The sequence below is a fragment of the Desmodus rotundus genome, chromosome 7 (genome assembly GCF_022682495.2).
Source record: "Desmodus rotundus isolate HL8 chromosome 7, HLdesRot8A.1, whole genome shotgun sequence".
NCBI classification, from domain to species: domain Eukaryota; kingdom Metazoa; phylum Chordata; class Mammalia; order Chiroptera; family Phyllostomidae; genus Desmodus; species Desmodus rotundus.
The window spans coordinates 21,210,237-21,224,557 of record NC_071393.1 but is presented as its reverse complement, the minus strand read 5'-3'; the positions used below and the strand labels follow the sequence as shown (position 1 = coordinate 21,224,557).

Below are 14,321 nucleotides of genomic sequence, written 5' to 3'. Positions count from 1 at the left end.
TGCAAACCGGAAGGTCGCTGGTTCCATTCCTGGTCAGGGCACACGCCTGGGTTGCAGGGAGGTCCCCTGGCTGGGGAGGGGGGCATGAGAGGCAACCAAGCGATGGTGTTTCTCTCCCTCTCTTCCCCTCTCTAAATTAAATAAATAAAATCTTTTAAAAAATTACATTAACATTACATTAACTCATTTACTTACAAGTATATTGAACAGCCCTTATACGATGGGCCTATTCCAGGCTCAGGGAAACAGTGAACAAGGCAGGCAGAACCCCCACCTCACGGAGCTCACAATCCAGCAGCATGACTTTCTTAGCAACATGTGGTGGGTGGCATTTGGTAATTTTTATGTGCCAGATTCCTTTGGAAGAAATGCTTATTTGTCTTGGGGCCTTGGCTCCTTATTTGTTGAGTTGGAGAGTTTGGACTAGCTGATCTCTGAGGTTCCTTTCCATTCCGAACTTCCATATTTGGGAAGTTGGAACCTGGTTTGCCGTTAGAGCCTTAGGCAGCTCCGCCCCCGGCCCCCCCCCCCCACCGTCAATCAGTATATTACAGAAAGTTTTATGAGAGATACTTGGCCAGGGTAGTGACACAGGTAGGTGATGAAGAGTAGCAAATGCTGCAGGACACTCGGATGAGTTCAGGACAAAGTGTGAGGACCATTTAAGAAGACATCGCTGGCCAGAACGCGAACAGTTTCCGTGGGGTGGTACACTAGACTTGGATCCCGAGGGGTTAAGGATTTGTTTAAGTTGCCTATTCCATGGAGACCCTTTCGTGTTAAAGTGGGAAGAAGTTAACGCTCAGCCACTGTGGCTGCAAAGGAAAGTAGCGAAGACTGACTTTCCCGCGCGCACTGGTTTCTGGGTCCGTGCCTCGTCCTGCTGTGAGCTGTTGCCCTGGGAGATTCACCTAGCACCTGTGTGGATGTTAGTCACGTGATGAAGGACCAAGCACTGCGTGACAGAGTTGGAACAGATAATCCTCATAGCTGCTGAAACATTTACTATTGCTTATTTGCCGCTTCTGAAAAAGATTTCTTTCCCAGGAAATAGGGGGAAAGTGCCAAATTTTTGTAGAGAGTAAGTTGATAGCCTTGAATGCTGCTTTCAGGAACGGGATTTTGGCCAGTTTACCTCTTGAAGGGACAATTCATGGTGCCCTAGCTAAATGAGCAGAATAGTGAGTAAACTGGGTAAACTGCTTAAACTGGGGGTCCCAGTCCTTAGGCTCTCTTGTAAAACCTAAGACTTGAATGAAGTCTTCCTCGTTTTAGGGTTTCTGACTAGTCCCCGTTAGATTCTTTTATGGAACGAACAACCAAACCGTCCAGAGCAGAGGTTTTTAACGCAAGACATTTGGTTGGTTTTAAAGGATGTAGGTGACTGGCAAGTCAGTTTGCCAGATTTTGATGGATAGAAAACCTACGGAAATACGTACAAGTTCTGCTGGCCCCAGATGGATGGATTTTGCCTTAGATCACATCCTATTCGTTACTTACCTCTCTGTAGGTAGGTAGGTAGATACACAGACAGATACAGAAATGTATTCTGGATTCCTAATGTCCCTCTAGCTGCCTGCAGAAATGCGTATGTTTACTTTCAGGGTTTTTCTTTCCTGCCATTGTGCTCACAGTCAGAAAATAAAACTAATTGAAGAAATCTTGAGTCTTTCTTAAAGGTACTGAGTGAACTCGGTGTTGTTTTGTTGCCTCAGTTTTAACTGAGCAGCCAGTAACAGCTGCAATAAAGCCGTAATTAAGTTTAAAGGAAGAAGATCGGTTTCACAAAGACTTTTTTGCTTCAAAATACACATCTGCTTAAGCTGAGGCCATTGTTTTCAACACTTTCACAATGGGTCACTGGAGATTTGCCCCCGGTGTAATTTCCCGTTTCTTGTGGAATATACTACGTGATTTTTAGACTGTGTTTACAAACAAGTATATTCTCTATTTAATCATTAGGTTCAAAACAAAAATCTCAAATTTGTTATAGTTAGTTGGCAGAGTGTTAAGATAAGCTATGGAATCCATTTCCGGTATGGCCAGTTTGGCAACTACATTTGGAGATCTGTTTCACTGCCTGTTTTTCTTATAACACTGTTTCCTGCTGTTATAACCACGCTGTCCTCCTTGCAGCTGGACTTAATTTTTCATCTGACACCTTAGACCGACCGATCCAAATAACGTTTTCTACACAATGTGTTTATGTAGCTACTATGCCTCATTACTGCCCCTCCTTGTCATAGTCGCCTGGCCCACCTGTGGTCGGCTCTGCTAGAACAGTGGTTTTGCCACGGCGCTCACTTTGTGATTGAATGAAATGGGGTAAACTCAGAGAGAACGACTGAGCCCAGAGCAGAATGAGTTGGCAGGTGCCCGTACGGTTTGCTTAGCTGGTGTCCTACCTCACCGTACCCCGGAAGAATCCCACTCTTCCCACTTCCTGGCGGTCACAGGAGGAATTGGAGGACGCCAGGCAAAAGAAACAGTGTTTTTACCCCCAAAGTAGCCCATATAATGTCAGAAAGGGCTTTGATGAAACCACTGGCCCTACTTACAGATCTTATTTTCCAAGCCTTTCATTATATTGTTTGCCCTTTTCTGAACTCTGCAATTTCCCTCTCTTGTAGCTGGTTCGATGCCCAGAACTGAATGCTGTGCTCCAGCTGTGGCCTCACCGGTGCTGAATAGAGAGGAAGAGCCACCTTCATAGCTTACATGTGATTCCTCTGCCTATACAACCCAATACTGGATTTACTTACTTGGGCAAGATAGCTGCATCGTGCACTGTATTTAATGTTGCGTGTACTGTGACCCTGGGTCTTTCTCTGCATTGCTGCCGTCCAACCCCGTCCTGCCCCCTCCAGTTCCTGCCTCTGTTCACCTGCCCGCCCCCCTGCCCCCGTAGACTCCCCTCACACTCATCCACAGTGAATGTCATCTTTATTCTCTCGTTTCTCTTCACTCTAATCTTGCTCTTTGGCACACTTTCCCTCTGTCTGTACATTTCAGTTGTCAGCCCTCTTTCTTTTCCCCCTGCTTTGGTAATGGGGCACCCTTCAGGTCTCGCGGGTCCTTTTCCTGTTGTCGCTGGTGGACATCTGGCACCGTGGGCTTACTTGGCATTCGCCTGGCACTTCTTCCCGGTCCCCGTGAGATCCCCGTGAACTCCTGATTTGACCACCTGATCGTTACCGACACTTGAGTTCCTCCGTCCAGATTCTCTTGACTCCCCCGACCTCTGTCCCAGTGACCTCATTCCAGGTGCAGCCCCTCTCCCAGCTCTCCCCCTGGGAGGAGACAGTCCCCTCGTTTCCCTGTGGAAATTTCTAACAATAAGGAAAGTGTCCTTCTTAGTTGTGAATAGAATAGTCTTTAATAATTTTAAGCAAATTCTTTCTCCCCCTGAAATCTTAGTGTTTTTGTTTCTGTTTTTTTTAAATGCTAGAGCTTGAAGTACTATACATTCCTAAGGTGAGTCAGGTAAAGGAAGAAGGAAGGGAGCGAGGCTTTTGTGCTGAGCAGGAAGTAGGACGCGGTTCTCCAGGAAAAGCGACTCTGAGGTTCCTGTTGGGCTTGGTGCAGCTGTCTGCAGTGGGAGGTGAGACCCGTTTTTCCCGGGCTCTGGAGCATTATCTGAATTTCAGATTTAGAGTGGATTTTTAAGTTGGTTTATTTAGGACTGTTGACACAGACACGCAGCCGCTGACGTGTGTGCTTTGGTGAATCATTTCAAGTGTGGAAGGTGTCACGTGTCTGATATTGGAAGGTCCACTTTTTACCCATTCCTGAAATCCCTCAAGGTTAACTGAATGCCAGTGTTTGTTACAGTAGCGGTCAAGCGGATGTTCAAGTCCTTACTTCTTTTCCTGCCTTAGTTAACGTATCCTGTTTGAACAGCCTCTCCTTGGCACTGTGGTCGTCACTGAACCCAGAGGTCACGTCATGAGTATTTGTGTTTTGAGAGAGCTAACATCAGTTTGGAGAGCTTTCTAACATTATTTCACTACATCCGGTTTTATCATAATTATTTAGGATCACCAAACATTTTTTTCCTCAGACCCATGCTGGACATTTTACATATCAACAACATATTAACTGTTAAAGTACTTTACCCAAGTACACTACAAAATGAGACCGTAAAATGTATCATTTGACTCTTCTTTCTTATCTAAAGCTATTCGATATTCCTCTTTGTCATATTCACAATTACACAAGCCGAGTGAAAACTTAAACTCAGTTTTGGTGGTTTCAAAGAAAGGAAATCTTTCCTGTGGTTTCCCACTGGATTGTCAGAGGTCTGTGGCTTTGTTTGTGCCTAGTCACGTCCTGATAACGGAGGCACCTTTCTTCAAGGGACCAGTGGTTGTATTTCCTGCCTTTGGATTGACGCAACCCTCAGTGACAGAGCTGACTGGTCGCTTTGCTGCTGAAGGCTTTTCTCTAGGCAGCCGTCAGTGGTGGCTTGGCTTCCTTCTCCATTTATGGCCTCGGAAGGGACACGGCTGGGACTCTCCATTTACGGTCCTCAGAGGAGTTGAGGAGGGTGGTTGGGGTGTTCTAGGAGGCAGCAAGTAGACATGGTGAGATAAAAATAAATGGGCAGATGTTTGCAATTCCAATTCCAGTCTCTGCCGGGAGGGCAGAGGGTGCTGGGACAGGGGAGTGCGGAGCGAGCCTGCTGAGCACCGCCGCAGGCATCTGTCTCCCTCCTTCGAAGGCTGCCCACGACACATTTCCCAAGTTCATTTGTTCTAGAAAGTCTTGTATTATGTACCTGTGACTCTCCTTTACAAAGACAAGGAGGGAACCCCTGTAAAGAGCGTATTTTCAGAAACCCCAGCTCCTTAAGGCGTCACTGGAGGCACCAGAAGAGAGCTGACAAGGGAGAGTGGCGAAGGTGCTTCTGCAGGGGGCAGGCCAGCTGGGCCCAGGGTCAGGGTGGCACCAGTCACTGCTCTGTTGGTGTCAGAGGACACTGTCATCACCTGTGTCCTGCTCTTGTCCCCTTTGCCCATGTGGATTTCTGGCATCGAGGGAAGTGTTGTACAGTGTCTTTGTTGCTTGTCAGCTGGATGTAAAGATGCTGAATTTTCACGGAGGCTCTGTAAGGACTCTTGGGTTAGTGCGGGGAGAACAGGTGACATATCGGTTATGGAAAGTAGTCTCGCGTCTAGAAGAAACATAGAGTCTGGCTAAGGCGTCTGCGCGAAGTCAGAGATGAACCGGTTTTGTGCAGGTGTGGTGGGAAGTGTTTGGGAGTCCCCAGAGGAAGAGGGTCTTCTTGTCCCAAGGCAGTTCTCATAGTGAAACCCAGGAGAGCAGAGGGAACAGCAGGAGGCAGATGCGGGATAGAGAGGGGACGCAACGAAACCAAATTTGGAAGCTGGGACTAAGTCCTTGATTTGTCTTATGCAATATCATATAAGATAGCGTAAGGACACTGGGCCAATAATAAGAAATACAGCTTAGGAGACTGTGAAGACAGTTGAAGGTTGTATGTGGACTTGCATAATGATATTTATTTGCTGTGCACTACAAGGTAGAAAAAACAAGTAAAATGACACCGCTACAGCTCACTTTCATCCCCGAAAAGAAATTATCGGCCTCGTTTGCTGGTTCGGTTAGCCGGCAGTTGGAGCTGCTAGAAGAGACTGGTCCGATTGGCTTATTTTTAGATGTAGGTATTAGTGTATTCTTTCTTGGTTGTTGATCCTTGAGACTTGGAGTCTGCAGCATTATTTATTTGACTTCTTTGAAATTTTAGCAACTTTCCAAAGGCAGAGGGAGTTAGTAAGGAACACGGACTGTGTAAGTAATATGTTTTACTAGTCGTTTCATTTAGGCATTTGTTTTCACCCTGTATTCCTTCTTAATGAAGAGTAAGGAAGGTTTCATTCTTTGCTTCGGGAAGTTCTTCTTTCTGTCCTCCCTCCCATCCTTTCCCCCAATCCTGGCACAATAGCAGCTCTCTCTCTTCTGTGGCAGGTGTGCATCCTATTGGCTGGCTGGTATTTCTTGTTTTCTTTTTTTTTCCCCTTATTCTTTTTAAGTGGGGGGAGGGGTATAAAATATGTGTATGGGGTACATGCAATAATGTTGTAATGGTTCTTGTTTAATGGATTATTAATTGTACAATAATTGTTTGAATTATATAACATGTTTGAGTAAATGCTAAATTAGTATTTTTTTTCTAATATAATAATTAATTTGAAATCTAGCATTCCTGTAACAATGTGTCTGTGTTTGTCTGTCTGTGTCTGTCTAATAGTAATTAATATCTGTGGTCCGTACCTGGAAGAGGAAGTACAGCTTTAAAGGAATAACAAAAGACTTTGTGTCTTAGACCCTTCGCAGGTGTTACAGTCGGGTGAAAGAACATGGTGTTGGGAAAAGAAAGAGCAGTTACACATTTGAACAGTTGGAACAGGTGTTTGGTCAGGGAGGATGGGATGCTCAGCCCTGCCAGCCTGTACTTATTAACAGTAGTGGCTTGTACCAGGAGCTGGAGTCAGATGGCAGCACTATGGAGGAGTGTTCACAGGAGGACTGGGGAAACCACAGTCAGGATCTCCATGGCTACCCAACAGAGCAGGAATTGGGTAAGGAAGCGACACGTCTGCTACTCATGTGTGCCTGTCTGTCTGTCTGTCTGTCTGTCTTTCTGTGTGCACCGGGCCTGGTACTGTTCCCACAGTCAGCACAAGGCATGTAGCCAGTTTATTTGGGGCGCTCGGGGCATCCTTGGTTCAGCTCTACACTGCCTGCTAGTGCTTGGCGTTGGTCACATCGTGGTTTGGGGACCAGCCAACTTCCTAACCGCACAGAATCGCTTCCTCATCCTGAGCTCCCCAGGCGGCTCGGGCAGAATCCTGTGTGATTTCACCTGTCCCACGTTTGGTAGCGGCAGCCGCCACACCGACTCCTGGCTCAGCCGCTGTGGATGTAACCACCTCTCCCTTCCTTTATCCCAGATTCTTTTTCGTTGCTGTTCATGATTTGGAAATGGTCCCCTCCCAGACTCCAGTCTGAAGAAAATGTGAGGGGAAGCCTCGGGTCATCTTAAAAAGGGCCCATACTGGAGCTTCTCAGCAGTCCTATTCCTTCAGACTTCATAAAGCATCCCCTCCCAACAACAATAGCGGGAATGATTCATCCACAGTCGTAGCGTTTCAAGTGGAAAATAAAGCCCCTGCCCATCAAATCTGTGAGCTCGTGGGGCCTAGTTGTGAGAGTATATTTGTACATTGCTTCTGTAGTGAATGCTCCGATCTTGATTTTCCTCATTTGGAAGTACCATGTTGCTGCGGTTGTTCCGCCCCGAGGCTCTCAGGCAGCCCCCCAAAAATGAAAACGGGCCGGACTGGCTCTAGTGGTGTGCTTCCCCAGCTCAGGGTGACAGCGAAATGCTAATTTGACAGAAACAGGATTAAATGCTAATCTTTCTTACGAAAGCTGCGTTTTTGTTTTTGTGTTTTAATTTCTCCAATATTGGAAGAGAGGGGGAGAGAAGAAAGGGGCTATAAAATCTGTAAGAGCAACGCAATTTAAGAGAGAGACTTAAAGACCGGAAGGATAAAAAGGGCCGATCACTGCTTCTTAATTTCAAAACGGTAGTAAGGCCTAGATTGCCGCGGCGTCCATCTCTCTGGTGTAGCCGTGGAGGGTTCAGTCTCCCAAATCTTTGGGCAAAAATAACATGCAGAACATGTTGATCCTGGTATTGGGGAAATAATTGCTCCGTAAGACCTATACGCGCAATCTAAATTGTGCAGAATTATTTTCATTCTCGTTCCTTTAAAAACCGTGTTTGCAGTGAAATGAAGCTTTAAGCTCCTAGCTAGAAATCTGCTGGTGACCTTGAAGAATTTTATACTCGTAGAGCTGGTTTCTGATCTTGCATATAAATGTATGCATCTCATTATATAAGAGTTGTATTTATAAGTTTGACATGGGGCAGTGTTTGAAACTAGAATTAAGTCCTCAAATTAGAAAGCGGAATGAACAGCAAACGCATAGCTACTCATCTACATGCACGTATGCCACCACTGAGGAAAATACAATGTTTCCAAATCTTTGCTTTTCAGATGAAATACCTGTCACAAAGAGAACGTTAAAAATAAAACAAGAGTCTTCTGAAGAAGCACAGTAAGTAGATGCTGCCCCTTTGCACAAAGCGCATTTATCTAAGTTCAGCAGGAAGACCCTCCCTGAGCCTTTTTACTGAGGAAGGGTGTCTGGCATTCCCCGTCGTTTTCCGGTGGTTGATCCAACATGTAGGGGATTCCATGTGCCATCAGGAGAAATGAATGTGTTCCGAGAAAACAAGCACGTTTGTGGTTGTGGTGTCTGCCTGTGTGGGTGTGGGTGCCTAGATGTGTGAATAAGATGGGAAGGTGAGTCACGGGACCGCGAGCGAGCTGACCTGGCGTTAGAGAGGAGGGATCAAGGGGCACTTACATTTCTTATAGTATCACGTTTTGAGAATCAAAAACCAAGCTCTCAGGTGACCGCATTGTACATTTGGAAAGGAAAGCAGCATTCTGCTCACTTATTCAACGCACATATCAAGTACCTCCCGTATGTCAGGCATTGGGATACATCGGCCAGCAGACGAAATCTCAGCAGATCTCTGCCTTCCATCCCAACTCCTTAGCCTCATCCGCCTAGAGGTCAGGAAAATAGGTGTGTGTTTTTAAAGCACTGACCCATGCGGAAATGTCCTATATCTTTTAAAAAATTTTTTCCTTGTATTGATTCTCAAGAGGGGGAGAGAGAGAGAGAAACATCTATCAGTTGCCTCCTTCACGTGCCCTGGGGACTCAAGCATGTGCCCTGACTGGGAATTGAACCCACAACCTTTCAGTTTGCAGGACGATGCCCCACAGACTGAGCCACGCTGGCCAGGGTGCACGGTCCTCTCTCTTAACCTCACAGGCAGCACAGTATAAATACTAGAAAAGTGACTGAGTGCCTTTGTGTCCTCTGAGAAGAGGGACAAGCCCCCAGGACCCCCGTGTTTCATCTGGATGGGCACTCTGACACTTGGGAAGCCTTCGAGACAAACCAAAGGGTGGGGGGTAAATCCAGGGCAGTGTTTGGCCCCAGGAAGCAGCTGAGAGCAAAATTTGTCATCTCGCAAAGCAAGTCAAGGAGGCCAGACTGAGAGTGACTGCATGGAAGATTCCCCAGTTTCTTCCAGAAGCTTTCCCCTCCGTCAGAGAACTGAATAGGAAGTTTCCAGGGTCCGTTTCCTTCCAAGCAGCTTTAGTAAACCAGCACGCACACCCTCTTTCTTGCTTGTGTTTGTATGTGAGTGGTCGTTGAGTATTTTTGTAGCTTAAGTCTGATTGATGTAGAGGGTAATGGTTTGTTGCTAAATTAATATTTAACAAACTTCAATCTTCCAGTGTCAAAGTTTTGCCACACTTGAGAACAAACTTGTCATTTTATATTTATTACACGCATGAATCCAGCATGTGCCAAAAGAATTTCCTGCTTTTTCCATCTTAACCTTGTTAACTGTCCAAATCGAAATCAAAATTTTTTCTTTCCCTCTCTAAAGTATTTTCTAGAACAATCTCAATTCATTTTCTTGAATTTCTATCTCAAAAGCCAGACCTCACATGTACCTTTTTCTTCTGAATTCTCAAATCCTAATTCTGTTTTGTACTAACGGTTCTTCTAAATTTGGGAGTAGTACTGAATTTCAGAATGGAGGCTCCTGATCACATGTGTTTATTTAACCGTAGTTTCAAATTGTAGCTAAAACCACCTCGCTCACCCTAGCCACGGTTTAAGCGCTAATGGCTACCGTGCTGGACAGCACAGGTGTAGAGTATCTCCATCACTGAGGACAGTTCGGCTGCACAGTGCTGATCTGGACATCTGAGGAATTTAATATTTATTTCTCTTTCTAGGAAGAGAGACATCATGCAGAATATTGTCCAGATTTTGGAATCAGTACAGTTGAAATGGGAACTGTTTCAGAGCTGGACAGACTTTTCAAGGCTTCATCTTTCTAACAAACTGGCCATTTTTGGGATTGGCTATAACACCCGCTGGAAAGAGGATATCCGCTACCATTATGCCGAGATCAGCTCCCAGGTGCCCCTAGGCAAACGGCTCCGGGAGTACTTCAACTCTGAGAAGCCCGAGGGGCGGATCATTATGACCCGAGTACAAAAGATGAACTGGAAAAACGTTTACTACAAATTTTTAGAGATCACGATTAGTGAAGCGAGGTGCCTGGAGCTGCACATGGAAATTGACTGGATACCCATTGCCCATTCCAAACCAACGGGTGGGAACGTCGTTCAGTATTTGTTGCCAGGAGGCATTCCCAAAAGCCCGGGCCTTTATGCCATTGGCTATGAAGAATGTATGGAAAGGCCCTCCTCACCCCACATGGAGCAGAGTTCCCTGGACCCGGGAAAGGAGGGCAGGGTTGACTTGGAGACGCTTTCGGCACAAGCCTCGTTACAGGTGGAAATAGAGCCCACCCGAATCGTCTATTGCTACCTCGGGATCGCTGAGGTCAGGACTCTGCAGCAGTGCTTATTTTTACATTTCCAAGCCAATACCAAAACCTTCAGCAAAGATTGGGTTGGTATTAATGGGTTTTTGTCTCAGAACTGCATTGTGGATCCCGGCGTCTCCCCCAAATCTATCTACATCAAGTTTGTGGAAGTAGAGAGGGATTTTCTTTCCGCTGGCTCTTTAGTTGAGTGCCTGGAAAAAGCCATCGGATATCCCTTAAAATTTAACAACTGATTGTCATCCTTCGTAAGGGTTTGGGCTCTTACCTCCTTCTTCTCACTTCCCATTGCCCGACTGTCCCACCCGGATGCTGCCGCCAGACTCTCCACGGAAACGCGTCCCACCACTGGGCCAGCACACCTTCTAAGGAACCACAGTGGACTTTGAGCAAACAAAACAGACCTCACCTGAAAACACTCGTGTTGAGCAAACGAGATTTACAGCGAACTTGCATGGTGGGTCAGCTGTTTCTTTTTTAAAAAACAAAAATTTTAAATGGATATTAGAGCCCTAATATAACAAATGTAGATACATTCCATATTGGACAAAACTTATACTTTCAGTTTCATATGAAATTGAAAAATTGTATTTTTTTCACAATGTTTCATTTTTACACATCTCTATGTCTCTATATAAGTATTATTTACAACCCTGAATAAATAAGCAATAGATAATGGCAAGTTAAATCTTGAGTCACAGTAAATAAGACTGTTTTTCAATATCACCTTTAGCTACTATTGTATATAATTTAGAGTTTCATTTTTTTTTCACCAACCAAGTGTTTTGCTATTCCCGATCAGTGTTGCCTGCAAAGTCCTTTGTTTCTGTGATGTACCTACTTTACGGTTGTGTTGCCGTTTTAAACTTTTTTTAAAAAAATTAAAGTTATTCCTGGCCTCTTGGCGTACTAGTTGGGCTTTTTGTAGCAGAGTGTGGCCACTCGGGCGGTGGGCACGGTGCTGTGACTTCCTGCTGAGGACGCGCAGGACCAACGGAGCAGACGTTCTTCGCTTCCTTACACTCTCTGCATCCTGCCGACCAAAGTCAGTTCTTGTCAGAGTGTTCCAAAGGTCACCGGACATTCCATATTTATCCTTTATGGATTTTTAAAAGATTTTGTTTATTATTTATTTTTAGAGAGAGGGAAGGGAGGGAGAGATGGAGAGAAACATCAATGTGTGGTTGCCTCTCCCGCACCCCCTGCCGGGGACCTGGCCTGCAACCCAGGCATGTGCCCTGACTGGGAATTGAACCGGCAACCTTTTGGTTCGAAGACTGGCACTCAGTCCACTGAGCCACACCAGCCAGGGCTCAGGTGCTCTACTGTAAATGGACTGCAGATCCAGGTAAGAGCTATAATTCTCCCTGTTTTTCTGTACTATTGAAGATAACATTGCATATTGATAAAAAATTTTCTTTCCCACCACCAGTGCTATTCTCATTTTGATACATCTCATTTAGTTGATGCTTATTTTTCTAGGGGCTAGAGAGCTTATAATCAATAGGATTTTTTAAAAAGATCATTTGAGTGTGGGTTTATATAATTAGCTGGGTTCTGATGTGAACTCCTAAAAACGGGTGCTAGTTCAGAGAGGGTATAAATATTCTGGAATGTTCTGAGTATAGCACCTCTTTCTCCCTGGGCACAGTCTGCAGGTAACAGGCCTTCGGAAATTCTCGTGAGTTTGCTCCTGTCCGAGACTTGAAGTCACCGTCCTACAGGCCGAGGCTCCAATGACCGTCTTATAGCAGCGATCTCACGGTACTCAGTGCTGAGTGCGGCAGGAAAAAGCACTAGTACCAGTACTACAGGCTTCCCCAACACTTTGCCACTTACCAGCCCCAAAACTAACGTTATGCTCTGTGCATCTTTTTCTGATCCCACTCTCCATGGCTGTTAAGTACTTAGCTTGAGCAGAGCATTTTGTGAACATGGCTTGAGATGGTTTAGATCTACCTCGCTTTGCTGAGAATGCAGACTGCCAGGCCACTCTGAGCAGCTGGGGAATATGGCAAGGCCAGTCCAGTCCACGATTTCACCATCAGGCTTCGGATGGGTGAGGGATAGGGGAAAAGAGGGATGGGTGAGCATTGGGAAATGGAAACTTGGAAAGAAAGTAGTTTTGGGACTGAATATCCAGTCTCTGGCCAGAACATTCTAGAAGAGAGGACATCAGGGCATTAGATAACTACATGAACATGGCCAAAACCAAAAAGTGGACTATTTAGACCTTCATGAAGCCTTAGAACGGACTCAAGGGGGATGGAGGCACTCCAGCCGAACATAAGAATGAGCGTTAGAAAATACTTTGGAGATATGAGGTGTGACTGGAAGAAACGCCAGTGACCAGCGAGTCACTTCACATATGGCACTGTGAACTGAGCTCCGGCACACGCCATGGTTATGCAGGCGGTCCCCGGGTCACTCACGCGTCGGTCATCTGTGCCGGTGTTCTCACCTTACACAAGGGAGCAATGTTCACCCTAAAATGTATCTCAGCCAAAACTTAAAGTAATGGAGCCGCTCTGCTAACTTCTACCACTTGACTGCCAGAAGGGGAAAGGGTTGGAAGAGGAGGTAGTGTGGAAATTCTTTGATTGGGGTGAGGGCAGTGAACGGGGCCTGAGGAGACTGCGCTTTGTCCCGTGGAAACATTCACTGCCTACAAATCTCAGGTCGCAGCTTTACTTCCAATGTTGCACATTTTTGGGGACCCGAATTCTGAAGGAGCTACATAGAATGAGTGTTGAGACTACCTAGCTCTCAGCAGAGATGAGCACAGCCTGTGCAATCAGGTGCTTTGGGATCTCTGGGATATACAACCAAGCAACTTTGTACCACATTTCTGGAGTTACTGATTTGGGGTGACTTAACCCTGGTCTGGACAGAAAGGAGGGCTATTGACAAGAAGTCTGCAATATTGACTAAAGTCAAGAAAAGTTTGAGGGTGATAGAATAGAAAAATCAAACCAACAACTCCACCCCCCCACGCACACACACAAATATTTGACAATTTCCAGTTTGCAGGTCACTGCATAAGGGTATGAGACTGGCAGTTAACCTGTTTCTGTTGCCTTTGCTGCCTCTGAGCTGCCAAGTATTCGATCCCAGAGTTGGCCCTGGCAGGTATTTAAAGAGCAGCCAGGCAAGTCACACTGGGAAGCAGCCGCCGGAAGGGTCTGCGTGCAGTGCAGGCACGAGGTACACACTCAGTGTTATAGAGCAGGACTGGTGGGAGTGAATAGAATCCAGGAGATCTGGCGGCTTTTCCTCCCAGTCAACTGTCACCCACAGCAGGCAGCGCCAGGAATTTGTGGTTATGGTTTGCGTTCTTGGTGGCCTTTGCGCGGAGGCTGAGCTGAGCCTGGAGGAAGTGTTTTGGCTGGGGGACAGAGACAGAACAGGTGTGCACGCGCGCACGCACGTCCTTGAGGGGCTGCGGCCACCAGGGGGCGCAGGGGGGCAGGGGAGACGCGGGCAAATTAAATTCTCCGGGAACGAGATCTAGCCCAGGGAATTACAGAATCAGAGCAGATCTGAGCAGGGGTGGGAGGCCGAGAAGAAGGCGGGAACAAAGCCGCACAGGGGCTCGGTCCAGCCTCTCCACAGCCTCCTCCCTGGGCAGCATAACGCCTGGGGGCAGAGGTGGGTAGCTGGGAACCTGGCCCCTATTGCCTCAGTTTCCCACTCAGCTCCAGGGTGTCCTCCCACCAATCAGTCCCCAGCTCGTGGAGACCAGGTGCAAGACCCGGTGACCCTCAGGCCAGGGTTTAGGGAGCCC

At 46.4% G+C, this 14,321-nt stretch overlaps 1 protein-coding gene across 13 annotated transcripts in view; it reads left to right on the top strand.

The window, feature by feature from the left end:
* MSANTD2 (Myb/SANT DNA binding domain containing 2) overlaps window positions 1-11,219 on the top strand; it is a 29,172-nt gene extending 17,953 nt beyond the window's left edge. For 2 of the 13 annotated variants that reach the window (XM_053928299.1, XM_053928300.1), the window contains exons 2-5: window positions 2,631-2,720; window positions 6,503-6,602; window positions 8,088-8,148; window positions 9,921-11,219. In XM_053928299.1, the coding sequence (XP_053784274.1) occupies window positions 6,527-6,602; window positions 8,088-8,148; window positions 9,921-10,773 (990 nt within the window). In that variant the 5' untranslated portion in view covers window positions 2,631-2,720; window positions 6,503-6,526 and the 3' untranslated portion in view covers window positions 10,774-11,219. Of the gene's footprint in view, window positions 1-2,630; window positions 3,602-6,346; window positions 6,603-8,087; window positions 8,149-9,920 lie in introns of those variants that run through there. The other 11 variants (XM_053928298.1, XM_024557292.3, XM_045192778.2 and 8 more) reach the window with 11 other exon arrangements.
* The last annotated feature ends 3,102 nt before the right edge of the window (window positions 11,220-14,321 follow it).